Source organism: Polyodon spathula, chromosome 25, assembly GCF_017654505.1.
Source record: "Polyodon spathula isolate WHYD16114869_AA chromosome 25, ASM1765450v1, whole genome shotgun sequence".
In the NCBI taxonomy this organism is placed as follows: domain Eukaryota; kingdom Metazoa; phylum Chordata; class Actinopteri; order Acipenseriformes; family Polyodontidae; genus Polyodon; species Polyodon spathula.
Window position 1 is genome coordinate 15,001,015 of NC_054558.1, and position 16,720 is coordinate 15,017,734.

General features: G+C 39.9%; 1 protein-coding gene across 3 annotated transcripts in view; it reads left to right on the plus strand.

The window, feature by feature from the left end:
* LOC121299752 (tetratricopeptide repeat protein 28-like) overlaps positions 1-16,720 on the plus strand; it is a 394,301-nt gene that overhangs the window by 19,653 nt on the left and 357,928 nt on the right. For all 3 annotated transcript variants that reach the window (XM_041227761.1, XM_041227758.1, XM_041227759.1), the window contains exon 2: positions 7,757-8,035. In XM_041227761.1, the coding sequence (XP_041083695.1) occupies positions 7,757-8,035 (279 nt within the window). The remainder of the gene's footprint in view (positions 1-7,756; positions 8,036-16,720) is intronic.

Below are 16,720 nucleotides of genomic sequence, written 5' to 3' on the forward strand. Positions count from 1 at the left end.
GCCTATGCTGATTCCAAGTTCCTGTATCTCAGCTGGAAATAATTATCCAGTGTGGAGTTCCCAGAATCCTCTGCGGGAGAGCATGTGGGAGGGCCCTGGAGCCACTGCAGTGTCAGGACTCAGGAAGGAAGAGTGTTTCGTGTCCTTCAGGTAGCTGTGGGAGAATGCTTTCTTTCAGGGTGCTGCAGTGTCAGGACACAGGAAGGGGCACTTTGGATCCAGCTCAGATATTTACCTGGGAAAAGGGGTTTTGGAATGAGGAAGCTCATGCAGTGTACAGAGTGAATATGAATTTATTAACACCCAGCGACAAGGATATAAACATCTGAATGTATCTTAAAATAACAGAACACAACTCCCAGTACTAACATTATCATCTCAAAACCCCAAGAGCTTTAGTGATCTAAAATGAGGAAACTGACTGCGCTTTTGAGGCCTGGCTTACACCAGCTACCTGCATTGTCTCTTTGTGCCTCTTACATCCACTACAGGCAGATTGTTGAAGGGGGGGCATGTTGGTGAATATACACACTTGTTTTAAGTTGATCTGAGTCCAAAGGGGGAGCTTAAACTTCTGACTTTTAAAAAGTCACCAGGGATGTGATGACTGAAACAGAAGGTGATATACACAGTGATTCTAAAGAACAAGAAGACTGTAAGGCTTGTTTATTTCTTAAATATAGTAATACTGTCTTGTTCAGATAATCTTCAATCAAAACAGTTTAGCTGCGGAACAAAGCAAATCCAAAGCCAGAACACAATCACATGCAAGCTGCAGGCACAAATCCTGAACAGAACAATGCTGCAGGTCAGAGTCTGCAGGACTCTATCGATGGAAAAGCATTGAGTGTGATTGAGTGAGAGTGCTGAAATACAAGTCTACAGAGTTTAAATATAGAACAACGCCAGGCTCCCTTCCTTGGAGTTGCACCAGCCGCCACCTGTAGCCCAGGCTGCCTGTGTGAGAACCAGTTTCTGTTGGGTTTGATCCTGCTTAGCACCTGCACTCACAATCTGCTTTTAAAGTGGAAACAACACTTTGAAACAAGGGTCACCCATTCGAGACCACAGGGCCCCTTTGAACCATAAAAGAACCTGATTGTATCCTCATCAGAAGATAAACAGGCACATTTAGCTGGGTGCAGAGTTACAGAGAGAGAGCCGTAATGGTTTATCCATTTTCTGCCACCTAAAGAGTTTTTAAAATGGTCACAACTAATGTAAAACATTACAAGCTTACAAGGCTGACTTTATTATTTTAGTTAACAGATTTTTCAGACCTGTACGGTTCAGCTATTTGATGCTTTTGAGAATGGCGGTAACACTAGCCCCTTCGTTTAAACATCTAAAAGCATGAGTTACACCCCTCTCTAAACCCTTTGCCGTCTTTAAAAATGTACCGCTTTGTGTCTACTGCAGACAAGTCCTATTTACAGTTAACAAACACTAACAGACACAAGACAAAACTCACGGTTCACAATACGGCAGCACAGACTCCTTGTAGGTTAAAGCACTAACCATTTGCCAAGGAACAGATCACTTACACTACGCCCTCTATTTATACCCTCGCTCATGACCTCTAGGTTAACAAGCGCATCCGCTCCTCCAATCCTCGGATGCCACACCCTCTCCAGTCCGAGTCATTGAGCTTGGGTGCCGTAGCTCCGCCCCCTTCCTAAATGACCGACTTCCACCTGCCCTACAGAATAAATTGTCATGCCATTTAATTAAGGGTACTCTGTTCCTTTTACATAGTGCCCTCACAGGTTGGGAGGGAGATCTAACACCAAGAATCATTCGATCTCTGTCACAGGCCCTAACATACATTTTAAATGGGGTTAAGTATTTAAATTTGCCACTGTTTGGATCAATTTAATAGACTGTAGGTTGACTTCCTCTGTTGAAGCAAGGGAAATCCAAAGTCTGGAGAGTGTGTTCTAGGAGATAAAGCCATTCTGTTCAACATTTCATCACGTAGTTGTGTATTTTCCAGTGTCTGCAGCCAAAACTTTCCACAAACAGCATCCTCATAACATCTGCACTGTGCCTTGTGGCTATCCAAATCAGTATGTCCTTTCTTAGTTTAGAAAGGTGAAAACATTGGCTGGGGTTACTGAATGACTGTCACGACCGGCTTCTGTTTTACTGATTTAGTTCAGAAGCGATAGGAACCAAGTTTGTACTTAACTCAGTCACTGTACAGTGTATCCGTTTATCAGATCAACAGTTCATAGAACACTAAAAACTGCAAATAGGACCTGGAGGTAAAAGATCAAAGATTCTTGTATTTCGTTTAGTTTACCTGAATAAAATAAATTCAATATTAAGTGTACAGCAAATATATTTGATTATTTCAGATGATGTTAGACTGCAATATTTGAAATATACAAGATGCATATTTAACCTGAACGGAAAATCAAGTGGATAAAATCAGGGTTTATTAGTGAGAGAGAGGGTTGTCTCTAAATACGCTGCTTAAGTAGTCTGCTTGGGTCTTTCCTTTAAGGCCAGCCTTTTCATTTAAAAAAAAGCCTATTACAGTGTATGCTGCTTCCACGCTGAGTGTGGCTTCAGTGGAATCAGGTATTCAGTTGGCAGCAAGCTATTGTCATTATGCTATCAATGGACTCTTTCTGATGTTTGTCAATCCAAAGTGTGCATGGTATTGCAGGATTTCGATTCCCGATGAAAGTTAAGGGTAGAGATTTCACCTATTCATATATTCTGGAATATATTTTGTAAACACGTCTATTATTATATATCTCTATATACAGGGACAGTTATATGTTTTTGATACTTTTTAGAATACGTTGACACATATTTGATGTTCTTTCTTGTGAGCTGATTTGTCCGCTCGTTTCTTCCAGGTGTTTACATGTAATAACTTCTCATTGGTGCATTGTGTAATCATTGCCTCCTGTTGCATTGTCATTGTCCAGGCTGAGCAGTGAAAGGAGGGCTGTCTCCAGGGCAGCGTGTAACCAGGCAGGGTTATTATGGGAGCAATCTGGTTGAAGAATATTAAAGTGTATAAATACAATGGGGTTTGGTATTCGTGAAACAGCTCTAGGCTACTGTTTGCTTCTTTAACAACCGTCTACAACACTTTCATGAATATCAAACTGTTTTTTATTCACAGGAATAGTTTTAAATAAATAATACTTGCCCTGCATAGTTTATGAAAGCATTCCTCGTAGCTTTCTCAGAGCAATGTCATATCCCTTTGGATATACATTCCCAGTAAGCCAGCCAACAGGGCTTTTACTACATCCATATTCATCATCTCTGCTGTCAGATACAGGATAAGGTTCTTCTGGAATTGAGAGACATGGATACACAAGGAAATAATACTAATCAATTTCTGTGCTGTGATTTTTAGCCTCTTTGGTCTCTTAACCAACAACATCTTGTCTCGCAGTTTTGGGTTCATGGTAACTTTTTATTTCGATCTGTCTGAAAAACTATAAATTAAAATAATACAATCACAGCCATGTGCTCTTATTCACTCACCTTTAAATACACACTTAAATAGGCAATGTTATAATGTAAATAACATAAACCAATTAAAGCATTCTTATTGAAAAATATGTAATCGCATTAATATACAAATCACAGCTAGCAACAGTTTTATTTACAGTGACTGCTATTAATTCAAAATTACTCTATTATACAATTATAACAATAAGAGTATAGCATACCTGAATTAATTTTTTTATAGGTCTTTAAAACCAAAGGCGAAAAGAGCTATTAAAACACAGTTTATCATCAAACTGGCAGTACTAAAAATAAGGTTTTAATTGAAACTTGTGACTGCAGTTAATGTACAAAATCTCAATCCACTAACATTTATAAGATCATGGAAGCACATATTAGTGCCCACAATGTAAACAGAGGATAATGACAGTGTTACTGGCTTTTAATGAAACAAACCCTATCATGGAGCTTTGAAACACTGTGACCTACCTTCATCCTATATATCCCTGTAGCATAGGGCTCGAAAGAGAAATATGCACTGGACTTGTTGATAAACAAGTACACTATTGAAGTGACAGAAGAGCAGAGGATGCTCTCTCCCACATCATTTTGTTCTGCATTGAAAATGGTCAGAGGCATCAACAGGAATTCAAATGTATTTATTTCTATTTGAAGTAATATTTCGTAAGGTTCAAGCTACCCAGATCGAGGAGGAACTAACAGCAAGTAATCCTGGTCCTGAAGGGTTAACCTCTGCTCTGACTGCAGTCCAAACGACCGATAGGGCTCAACACAGACACGCAAGCGCTTGCATGATTAATGCAGGAGTAATTGATTTCACCTGCACATTGGGCTGGCAGGGATACAGTGCATTTTTATGATAGGACTGGATTTTAAAGTACTTTGTGCTGCCAGTGAAGCTTTGATTTTTCAGATGTTGCGGGGAGCGAATCTTACATACCCTAAAGAGGCGCACATGCACTGTTAAATATTAGATTTTCAGGAACTTGCTACACAAGAGAGCCCTGTATTAATAACCCAAACACTGTCACTGCTTACGTCAGCTGGATATATCTCTGTCTTTCCATCACCATCCACACCCAAGCGAGCCGCATTTAACAGGTCAGACTGGCAAATTGACATTAAAACCTGCAGACCCGCGACTGTGATTGTACAGCCCGCAAATAAAAACAAAATAAAACTCATTGTAAGATTAGGTTTAAGATCAATCTTGTTGGATTCCTGGCCTCAGTGCAACACACAAGACTAGAGTCCTCTGAGTCTGTGCAGTTGTCAACCACTTGTTTGTAGAGTTCAGAGAGTATCTACACTCTATTTATTGATGGGTTCTTAGTTCAAGTTGCAAATGTAATTGTTTTTTTTTTTCTAATTACAATTTTAATAACAGAGGTCAGATTAATCATAGTCGGAACTGACATTCTGGTTGATGAAACTTGGGAGCTGTGCTACAATGCGCAGTTAACGTTTGCATTTGAACTTGCTGATGTACATTTATTCTAACATTCTTCTTGTAATCTCTAAAGTACTTGCCACATGGAGAATGTAATTTAACCTACTGGAAAAAGCTCATCATTTCAGCGTTGGATGGCTCTGGAGGTGCGGGCCTAGTGCTCAGGCTGTCACAAATGCCACAAAATACGCAGTCTCAGCTCTTGTGAGCACTTTTATTAAAGAATGTAAAGAAAAACAAAACACTTTTAACAAAAGCAAAACAGAAAACAAAAGCCCAGTTCCCACTGGAGCAGTGACTAAGAAACATCTAGTTGTACAGGCAAAATAACAGGCTCTTACAGGCCTTCTCCTGCCTGAATCTAAAACAGACTTCTCTGCCAGGTGCTTGATAAGTATGTGGCTGAGTTAATTGTTCATCAATGAAACAATCAACTCGGCCACCTGTCGATTAACGGGATGCACATATTTGGGCTTCCTGTTCTCCAGTTTCTAATGTCTAAATCTGTTTAAATCACGCTAACAGCGAGGCCAAAAGTTTTGCATCACCTAGAATGTTAAGAATGAGACATTAATTAAAAAAAAAAAAATCTATGAACATAATTCTGATCTTTTATTTAATATCATGTAATCAAAGAAATTGCAAAATTATATCGGAACCGTCTACTGGAACCCATAATAGTTGTACAATAATATTTCATGTTAGATTTCAAAATGTCACATTTTTCAGTTTTTTGTTAAGTATATGGAAAACTACAAAGCGGTATGTCATGCAATTTGTGAACGTAACATTATTCAGCAGGTTTAATTCGACTTTAAGAAGCAAAATTAGTTAATTCTATAGGGTGATGCAAAACTTCTGCCATAGCTATAGACAGCCACAGTTTTTGCAAAATTAAAATTGGGGCAATTTGATCATCAAGACATAAACAATACAGGGTAGACTTGTTGGAGAGGAAGTTTAGACAAAATGCTGTGTGTGGTGTCAATATATCCTGGTTCTATGTTGTATTTTTCTTTTTTTTTTAATTTGGAATCGCCAATTGTTTTTTTTACCCCATTTTCTCCCCAATTTGAAATGCCCATTTTTAAGCCTGGCTCACCACAGCAAACCCCCACGCTGACTCGAGAGAGACGAAGACAAACAAACGCGTCCTCCGAAATGTGTGTCGTCAGCGGTCCGCTTCTTTTCACTCTGCAGGCCCGCCATGCAGCTACTGCAGAGCTACAGTGTCGGAGGACCACACAGCTCTGGGCCGCTTGCAGGTATGCCCACAGACAGGCCCGCAGGCGCCCGGGCAGTCTACAGGGGTTGCTGGTGCGCGGCGAGCCGAGGACACCCTGGCCGACCTGCCCCCCACCCCGCTTGACCAATTGTGCGCTGCCCCCCTGGGAAACTCTTGTCTACGGGGTTCTATATTGTATTGAACTTGTGACTTTCAATTCTAAGCACAAATTGCAGTTACAAATGAACACATTTACTCTGTCAGGAAACGATTACAGTGCTCAAGAAGAACGCATCTCAGTGTGCTCCTGAGAACAACAGCAATGGGCAGAGTGAAACCGGATGAGCTTCACTCAAGTTTAGAAACACAGATCAACAGCAAGACAAGCTATGCATATTTTGATGAGCTCAGTAAGAAAATGGGCTTTGAAGACATGGGTCCACTTGTTAAAATTCCATCTGTGTTTTGTGTTAAAAGTGTAGAATTGCAACCTCCTCTTCAATTCATTTGCAGACTATTTCAAGCTTTATATTGTCAACAACACAGTAAATGAGAGCTTGGGAGTGTTGCCATGGGAATGGCCTATGAGGGGATTTTTCTACTAAAACAATGTTATTGAAGATCAAACAGCTTAATCGGGTGGCATTCTAGGCCCTCGTACAAATCATGGAGCTATTTTAATCCCCTTTTGATCAATCTGAAAAAAAGCATTACAGTTTATGTTTAGACATTTTACTTCTAACCCAAGGAATGTGTTATGTGAGCTGTTTACATTTGGAAACTGTGGTAAATACAACCACAGTTTTCATTGGTACTCGTAATGAATGCATTAGACTGTCACACTTTAGAACAAATGCATACTCTTTTAGAAGTACTTTGCAAACGGATACAGTGTACTTGTAAAGAACTGCAGACCAGGGAATTTAAATTAATGCTTTAGATACGAGAGGCTAAATGTCAAGCAGCTAGGAGATTACATTGGCACTCTGTTTTTTACTGCATTACCTCTCAGCTCAGTGTAGATCTGGCTGCTCAGGTGTATTTTGGGAAGTTGTCTGGATTATTGGTAAATATAGTTCACGAAAGCACGACTGTCATGTGTAGCATTATAGAACACCTGTTGAACTCAGAAACTTTATAGCCCATGGAATGGGTTACCTGCTACTCTTGGAGGAGCTTGTGTCGTACAGAAATTAAATGGCAGTATTTCTGAGTCATATACTTTTAGTTCCAGGTTTTGCAGTGTATATTTAGAATAAGAAACTGAAGGATGCTTGCTACTAAACTTGTTGAAACGCTGCTTGTAACGTCGCTTGTCTCAACTTTTAAGATGTTTTTTTGTTTTTTGTTGGCAGTTATTACTTTAACCCAAAGAAGCCTATTAATGAATGTATTCATTTCACAAGAAGACAGTTTAACCATAGGTTCAATCTCTATGTGAAATCAAACTGGTTTGGTTTGATTGTAACAGGTTCTATATAAAATCACACTGTCAAGTTGTTCTTGATTGGTACTTAAACAATAACGAGAGCAACCAATGGATTTGTTTTGTGTTGAGTAATTATGTTGTGTTTTTTTTTTTTCAGATTTCAATCTTTAGAACCAAGACATTAGGAGTTAGGAGCTGCGATGGGCCTAGCCTCAGCAAAGCTGAATTTATCGAGAAGGTTCGTCATAGTAACCAGGCATGTCAGAAAGGAGATTTCCACACGGCGATCAGACTCTACACAGAGGCCCTGGAGGCAGACCCGCAAAATTGCATCCTCTACAGCAACCGGTCAGCGGCCTATATGAAAATCCAGGATTATGAGCGGGCCCTGGAGGACGCAATTAAAGCAAGGCTTCTCAATCCCAAATGGCCTAAGGTAGGACAGGTGTAACATGTAGTCCATCTTGTTTTACTGTTCGTTATTTTTGGGGTTTTGCTTTGTACTTCTGTATAAGAGCACCCACTGCAGGATTATGGGAATGTTATCTCAGTGAAATATATTGGATCATATATTGCTCGGAGCCTTTTACAGTAAAGCACAATAATAAAAGAGAAGGGGTGGGGGGGGGGGGGGGGGGGGTTGGATACATCACATCTCACAGATCCTGGTTAATAATATAAAGTCTGATCACAAGTACACAGGCTTGATTTAAGTGTTTAAGAAGCCTTTTGCACTGGCAAATTTGCTGGACTTCATTTGCTTAGTTTAGGTAAGCAGTGAAAAATTTCACTTCTTGACCTGATTGAGATGGTGTTTGATATGGAGGCATGAGGCTTAGGGTTGGGGTTCATGAGATGTTTTCAGTGTGCATTTGAAATACTGGAGCAGCTGAATCTGGCAGTAAAAGATAAATGACCGTACTGAAAATTTACTGGTAATTTCAAAATGTTTTTCAAAACCAATTTAACAACATTTTAATCCACAATGTCAGCATGATGACATTCAGAGTAACTTTGATGATTCAGTTTCAGTAAGCTATTGTGGGGTTTGTTATATCTTAACTGTTGGCACTGGCACAGCTTTTAGAAAGTAGTAGCCAAGCTGTGCTGAAAGACCAGGCTTGGTTAGCTTGAAATGGGCTAACACATCTTTCTATTACTTGCTGCTGGACAGGTAAGTCTTCATCATCAACACAATATTATTATTATTAGTTTATTTAGCAGACGCCTTTATCCAAGGTGACTTACAAAGACTAGAGTGTGTGAACTATGCAACAGATGCAGAGTCACTTTCAACAATGTCTCACCCAAAAGATGGAGCACAAGGAGGTTAAGTGACTTGCTCAGGGTCACACAGCGAGTCAGTAGTTGAGCTGGGATTTGAACTAGGGACCTCCTGGTTACAAGCCCTTTTCTTTAACAACTGGACTGCACGTAATTTCTCAAACGTGGCCACCAGGGACTCAGCAGATCCAGTATTCTCCTCTCCCCTCTCATGCAGCCTGTTATAATGGTGGTTTACAGTGTTTACAATGTCAGTGCCTATTGGCCAGCCCTAACATCTATCACTGCCACTATGACCTAGCCAGTTGTACTGTCACTCTGGCTGTGACAGGGCTGATTTGGTTTATCATGATTTCTCAGTTCATAGTCCAGGTTGAACATGTTATTTTTTATTGTTACTGTCACGGTTGATTGCGAGGATACTTGCTTTTGATTAGGTTAATGTATTTTTTCTGTTACTAGCTGGGAAGCGGTTGCTTTGACTGCATGCTCAGATTGACAGTTGACGAGGCTGTTTCCTCTGCTATGAACGCGGGAGCGCACTGACTCTTAACTGTACTCAATTACTTTCTGGCGAGCTTCCATGAAAACCAAGGATTGGGTTGGCGTTGATTCCTTGGTGAAGGACGGGGTTAGTCTAATCATTGCTACTGTATGTGAAACTGCCTGCTAAAGCCCATACAGTTTGCTAGTGATAACCATCACTTCACTGGCTCAGTTTCACACTGTACAAAGTCTGGGAAGATTACATATAAGTTTAGCACTCTGTAAGTTTTTGTATAAATGCTCCTATTACTATTGCTAGTGACAGCATTATGTAACTGACAATTGTAAAGGAAGTATGTCTGCAATGGTTTCAAATGATCCCCAAAAATTTTTGCCATCATTTTTAAGGGTTCAGTACATAGAACATGTGGTCTTTATTACAGTCAGAAATAAAACAGCATTGAGAAGTGAGTAGGATAACATTTTTATATTGCTTACAAAAATATATATTGGAACTAAAATGCTGTTTAATGATAGGGGTGCTGCTACCAGTCGCTTGAGAAGCCCTGATTTATAGGTAGAGGTGGATCAAACCCCAGTCTCCAGGGCCTGAAGCCAGCATGCTGTCTGCTGTCCATTGCAGAGCAGAGATACGAGACTTGATGTTACTCAACTCTGTCAGATATGAGAGAGCATTCACACACTTATACCCTAACCATGCAGCAATACAACAAATGAAATGATGATGACTGCAGTTCTCCACCACTGTAAGGAACTGTATTAGGTATTGTGGCACGGTAGCGTCATGGCCCAGGCTGACTACTGGCAGGAATTAGACACAGAGACAGAAAACTGCAGTGTAAAGCCTGTATGCGCACATTTATTTAACAAAATACACAAAACACAGGAACAAAATAAACACGGTACGGGCAACATTAGCCGTCACTACCTGACTGACTGACTGACTGACTGAAGTGCAGCTGAAGTTTTGCATCACCCTCTATATAGAATTAACTCATTTTCCTTCATAAAGTGGAATGAAACCTGCGGAATAATGTTATGTTAACATGTTGAATTACACACCGCTTTGTAGTTTTCCATATACTTAACGGAAAACTGACAAAAATTGAAAAATGTGACATTTCGAACATGAAATACTGTACTACTATTATGACTTCTGCGATATAATTTTGCGGTATGGTTTTGTAGTTTCTTTGATTACATGATTTTAAATAAAAGATCTAATGTTTTCCTCAGGACCTTCTAGTCCCCTCAGTACTTCTGTTTGATTGACCTTAAGTGCATCAAGCCTAGCGTGTGAGAGAATGTTTTCGGGTCCTCACTGTTGACTTCCTGTGTGAAGTACCTGTTCAGTCCGTCTGTTAATGCTTTATCATCCTAGACAACACAAACCTGCAACAACTCTGGATCTGCCGCCTGCCTGATTTTAACCTTTATTGTAACATTTAGCAGAACAGGTATACGCAGAATCTACATATTCCACCTCCACCTGAATGACGAATTTGAATACTAAATACTGGATTATTCGGGATACTACTGCAGTCTATTTAAGGGCATACAGTGTAACTGTACTGATGGGCAATCTCAAAAGTATAGTTTCACTGCTTTTCTTTTACTGTTTAAGAATTTCTTTTGATTTTGAATGTTTACCCAGGTATTTGTAAATAGGAACAGGTGGGGTCTGATTGGGTCAAGCACAGGTACTGTTCATTACAGCCTTGAAGTCACAAAATAAATGAGTTTGCTGTGGGAACAGATTGTCTGCATCGCAGCTTTTCCAATTCCAACCTATATTTAAGCAGAGATTGCTGTTTCCTATTCAGACAAGCGCTTTCAGTTTGCAGTTTTATGCTTTCTCATAAAAGACTCCAAGCCTGGGAACTGCATTCATGTTTGGTTTTCTTCATGACCATATTTCACGTGTGCTTTATGAAGCATTGGCAGACCTTGCTGGAAGCCGTGAAGTTTAGAAAGTAACTCTTCCTCTTTGAACTGCATGGATATCAACAGCAAGTACAGTGGATAGGAGCAGAGGAACGATGTTACTGTATGAACAAGCCAGTGAACTGGGGCTCTCCAAGTAGAATTCCTTTGCAAAACCCGGCACTCGGGGTGATTTGTTATTGAGGTTTCCTGTCATTCATTAAATTACAATGGGACCCAAAGGGATCGGTTTTACTGTATAGTTATATTGCTGTACTGTCATGAGAAAGCAAAGGTAAAAGTGCCCAAGCTTGAAGAAAGCACATCAGGGTGCCTGGCTCCGGGCTCATGGTACAACACTTTTAATGCCAGAGGCTGTTTATCTTTTGTTTTTGTCTTATGGCAACCATTTTGTTTCCTGTGGTTTAGTGTTACAGCCTGCCATGGGAGTTTGTGGGCTAGATGGATATTATCTTATTGATTAATACAATACATCACAGAGAGTGTAGCTAACAAAGTCTGACCTGTTGTGCACTTTGTTATACAGGTCTCAGATGTCCAGTTTTGAAAGAAACACTCGTTCTGGTAAACATGAGATTGAATCTGATCCAACCCTCTTGTCTCCTTTCATAACCAACAAACTGCTTCCCTTGTAACTGACATGTTTCACATTGACTCCAGAGACTCCACTGAGGTGAAATGACTCAGGAAGTAAAACAGTAACAGACTTCCTGAAGATACAGCATGCAAACTGAGACATTTTTTAACTTGTAAAATACCTGATATATTTTATATATAGTAAATGAGCCTTGCGGCTCAGGTTCGTTTTGCCCTTTTAAAGTACCAACCCAGACACAGAGATGGAGGTTTTTGATAAAGCAAAATAAACAAAATATAAAACAAAAACCTAGCACTGACTACCACAGACAGGAACCTAAAGTAAAAACAGGACAGCTAAGATGTTTACCTGTTAAACAAAAATCAAACAAAACACAGTTTTTAAACCAATAACACAAAAAGGCTTTAGACAGCACCTTTATACACTTGACACACTATCAAGCGGGCTCTCCACACAGCAGCCCTGAGCAGACTGTCTGCTCTCCTTAAATACCCTGCACCTGGCTCTAATTTACAATGATAGCCAGATGCAGGTGATAATTACAAGAATTAACAAAACAATTAATAAAGAAACATGTTTTTCTAAAGCAGGGAGGAATTTAACCCTCTCCCTGCTCACAATATATATATATATATATATATATATATATATATATATATATATATATATATATATATATATATATATATATATATATATACACACACACACATATATATACAGTGCCTGTAGTAAGTATTCACCCCCTTGGACATTTTCACAGTTTGTTGTATGTTGTGTGACAACCTGAAATCTTGATGCATTTAAATGGAATTTCTTTTCCTTTGATTTACACAACCTACTCAGCACTTTGAAGAGGCAAGAGAATTTTTATGGTGAAACAACAGTTAATGAAAATAAAAAAAAAATGTAATGTTTTGGTTAGATAAGTATTCACCCGACTGAGTCAGTACTTGGTAGAACCACATTAGGCAGCAATTACAGCTGTGAATCTTTTGGAGTAAGTCTCCACCATTTTTGCACATCTGGATCGTGCCATATTTACCCATTCTTCTTGACAAAATTGTTTAAGCTCTGTCAAGTTGGATGGGGATCGTTGGTGGACAGCAATCTTCAAGTCTTGCCACAGATTCTCAATTGGATTCAAGTCCGGGCTTTAACTGGGCCACTCTGGGACATTCACTTTCTTCTTTTTAAGCCACTCCAGTGTCGCTTTGGCTGTGTGCTTGGGGTCATTGTCCTGCTGAAATGTGAATCTCCGTCCCAGTCTTAGGTGTTCTGCAGACTGAAGAAAGTTTTCCTCAAGGATTTGCCTGCATTTAACGCCATCCATTTTGCCCTCTACCATGACAAGCTTCCCAGTCCCTGCCGATGAAAAGCAATCCCCATAGCATGATGCTGCCACCACCATGCTTCACAGTAGGGATGCTGTTACCTGGGTGATGTGCTGTGTTGGGTTTGTGCCAGACATAACACTTTGCATTTAGGTCAAATAGTTCCATTTTTGTTTCATCGGACCACAGAATCTTTTGCCACATCTGTTCAGTCTCCCATATGCCTTTTTGCAAATTCCAAGCGGGATTTTACACTGGCTTTTTTTCAGAAATGGCTTCATTCTTGCCACTCTTCCATACAGACCGGATTTGTGGAGTACCTCAGCTATTGTTGACACATGGACAGTTTCTCCTATCTCAGCCATGGAATGCTGTAGGTCTTTCACAGTTGTCATTGGCCTCTTGGTGGCTTCTCTGACCAATGCCCTTCTTACCCTGCTGATCAGTTTGGGAGGATGGCCTGCTCTAAGCAGATTCTGGGTGGTGCCGTATACCTTCCACTTCTTAATGATTGACTTGACAGTGCTACAAGGGATATTCAATGCCTTTGAAATCTTTTTATACCCCTCCCCTGGTCTATGCCTTTTATACCCCTCCCCTTATCTGTATCCGTCTATATATCTATAGACACACACACACATGAGATCTGCGCACTGAATGGAGTTGCATGGTAGGTAAGATTTAATACAGTTTTTTAATTGGCTATAACCACGTTAATGAAATTCTATAGGTAGAACATATGGTTATAGGGGATGCTGCCAGTCACACAGTATGCTGTAGCCTTCCTTCCACAAAAGCCAGCATGGTGACTGCTAGCACGGTCCTGCAAGTGCATTCATATAATAAATACATTTGCAGCCACGCTAAAGTGTCCCACTTTATAATCACCCTGTATATAATATATAGTTTGCATTAATGTCCCCTTTCTATCTTCAAAGTGAATTGAATTGTGTCCACAGGAAAAAAGAGGTAAAGGACCAGAGCAGTTTAGAGTAGAACTGAACACAACAGGGCCTTGTTTCACAGCTTTCTTTGCCATTGTTTCTCCATGGCAATTAGAAGTTAAGCCTGTCACGCAGAGAAGAAATCTGAAAAACACACTGCTGTATGTAGCTAGGAATGGGAGGGAGAGAAATGTCAGTCGAGAGGATTGTATAACGTGTTCAGACAGATCAAGAGAGATGGGGGAGACTGGTGCTTATAAACCCAGCGTGGTGTAGATTAGTTGTGATCTGGAAGATGGCTCAAGTGTCTTCTGGGCTGAGGCCAGAGGAACAAGGCCAGGACCTCCCAAGATACCTTGTAATGTGGACAGTCGCTCTTCTCCGCTGGCATGTCAAGTAGTTTGTGAATAATGTGTTGCTTCTAAGCGTTTAACTGGAATAGGTACCAGTCCATACTTATCCTCCATGTGTGATGCGTTTTATTGCAGTTATCTCTTGCTTATTAAGCTCAGTAGGGTGTATTTGAAAGATTGTACCAGGGACGATTCAAACTGTTAACTGTTCCTCAATAACTCAAAAGTTTTCCACTCTTTTGTACCATTATAAACCTCAGTGAAATCAATTTATGTGGCACCTGCAGCTGTCTCTGTGCTGCTGGTATGACATGTTTCATGGTGATGGTATTTATGTCCGCCGTTGTTTAATATCATTACATACCCCATTCAGGGAGTGGTGGAAATCCTTGTCTGTCCTTTGGTCATGCATAAATTTGACACGCACCCCTTTGATTAGCAGAACTCTTTTCAGCTCCTGGTGTGTGATTACATAACTGAACTTTGACCACACTTTTATTCCACAATATACAAATCCAGGCAAAATTCTCTGGGTCGCCATCTCAGGAGTGACAAAATTGTCAGGCATCAGACTATAATTCCCGGAATCTCAGCTTCCTAGCTGCAGTATTTTTAGGTATACAGAGTTTGTACTGAACCTATGCCAGTGTGTGTGTGTGTGTGTGTGTGTGTGTGTATGTCTGTATATGAGAAACAACAAGTAGTATAGGTTAGAAATATCAGAAGTATCCTAACACATGTATTCTACTTCTTGTTTAGGTTCACAGTTTTATCTATTGCAGATCACCCTGATGACTTTTGAAAGCACCCCTGTGTCCACAGTCGAGCTTTTGGAATCACGCCCCTAGTGGATGTAAGGTGAAACAACCAAGGAAGTGGAAGACTATCTGAAAGCAGAGATTTATTTAGCCTAGTCGTACCCGACATGTTTTAAAATAGAAACATGACAATAAAATGTGTTTCTTTCAAAACCTCACACCTCTATAGCAAATGGAAATGCAAAGCTGTTTTGCTGCAGAGGAATGAAATATTGTATATTAAAATATACAGTATTTTTTAAAACGGTAAAAGGGAATTATTTTCTTAAACTACAGTTAACATGACGTAAGAACACGTCCTGCATTGGACTTGTTTTAAAGGATGCTGTAACATTACAGTGCTTGCCTTCGCAGTAATGCCCCTTAAACCACAGAGGTCAAAGATTCATTTTTGAGCAGCAGGGGGCACTGTAATCCACTTGAGGATTGTTGTGTGAAGTGTGTGTCTTTTGTGGGAGGTGATCATGTTCAGGCTAAGCTCTAAGCCTAAACCTTGTCTGCTGTCAACATTGCCCCCCCAATTTTAAATGACTGGAATGGTGGGAACAGAAACACAACGCTTTGATAGTATATTTCTCACTGTGGAGTGAGGCTACTAATACTGCTATAAAAAATAGCATTAATAGCAAAAAGTAGCCATTGGGTAGGTTGTTTTGTGAAAATTTATTCAAGTTAACAAAAAGAATTAGGGAGGACGCGATTGAAGTCTTTAAAACCTGAAAAGGAATAGATATACTGTAGATAACACAAACTAATACTTTAAGCACAGCACAGAAACCAGGACCAGAAGACACAGTTGGAAATTAAAGGGGGATAGACGTAGGACAAAGGGTAGAAGACATTTCTTCACACAGAGAGTGGGGAGGGTATGGAATGGGTTACCATTTATGTTGTTGAGGTAGAATCACTTGACAAAGTTCTGAGATCAATCAGCTATCTAGGAAAGGGACAAACTGACATGGGTTGAGTAGCCTCGTCTGGTTTGTAGATGTTCTCATGTTAGTATGTTCTTAGCTGTAATGTTGGTGGGGACAGCAGTTGGAGGAATGACAGATGAAGCACTGAGGACTATGTGGACACTCATTGGTATGAGTAGCTTTAATGATGGTAAAAATAATAATGATCACTTAAGAATTATGAGGGGGTGTTAGGTTTCCTTTGAATTAAAATTTTCACATATGATTTCTGATGTGGCATTCACATTTGATTTTGCTACCAGGATCCTTTGTTTTGTTCACAAAAAATACCAGTTTTAAATGTATTAATTATTTTATATGGAAAACATTTCTATTTTATTTTAATAAACATTAAATATGAAATAAGTGAACCTTTACATTCT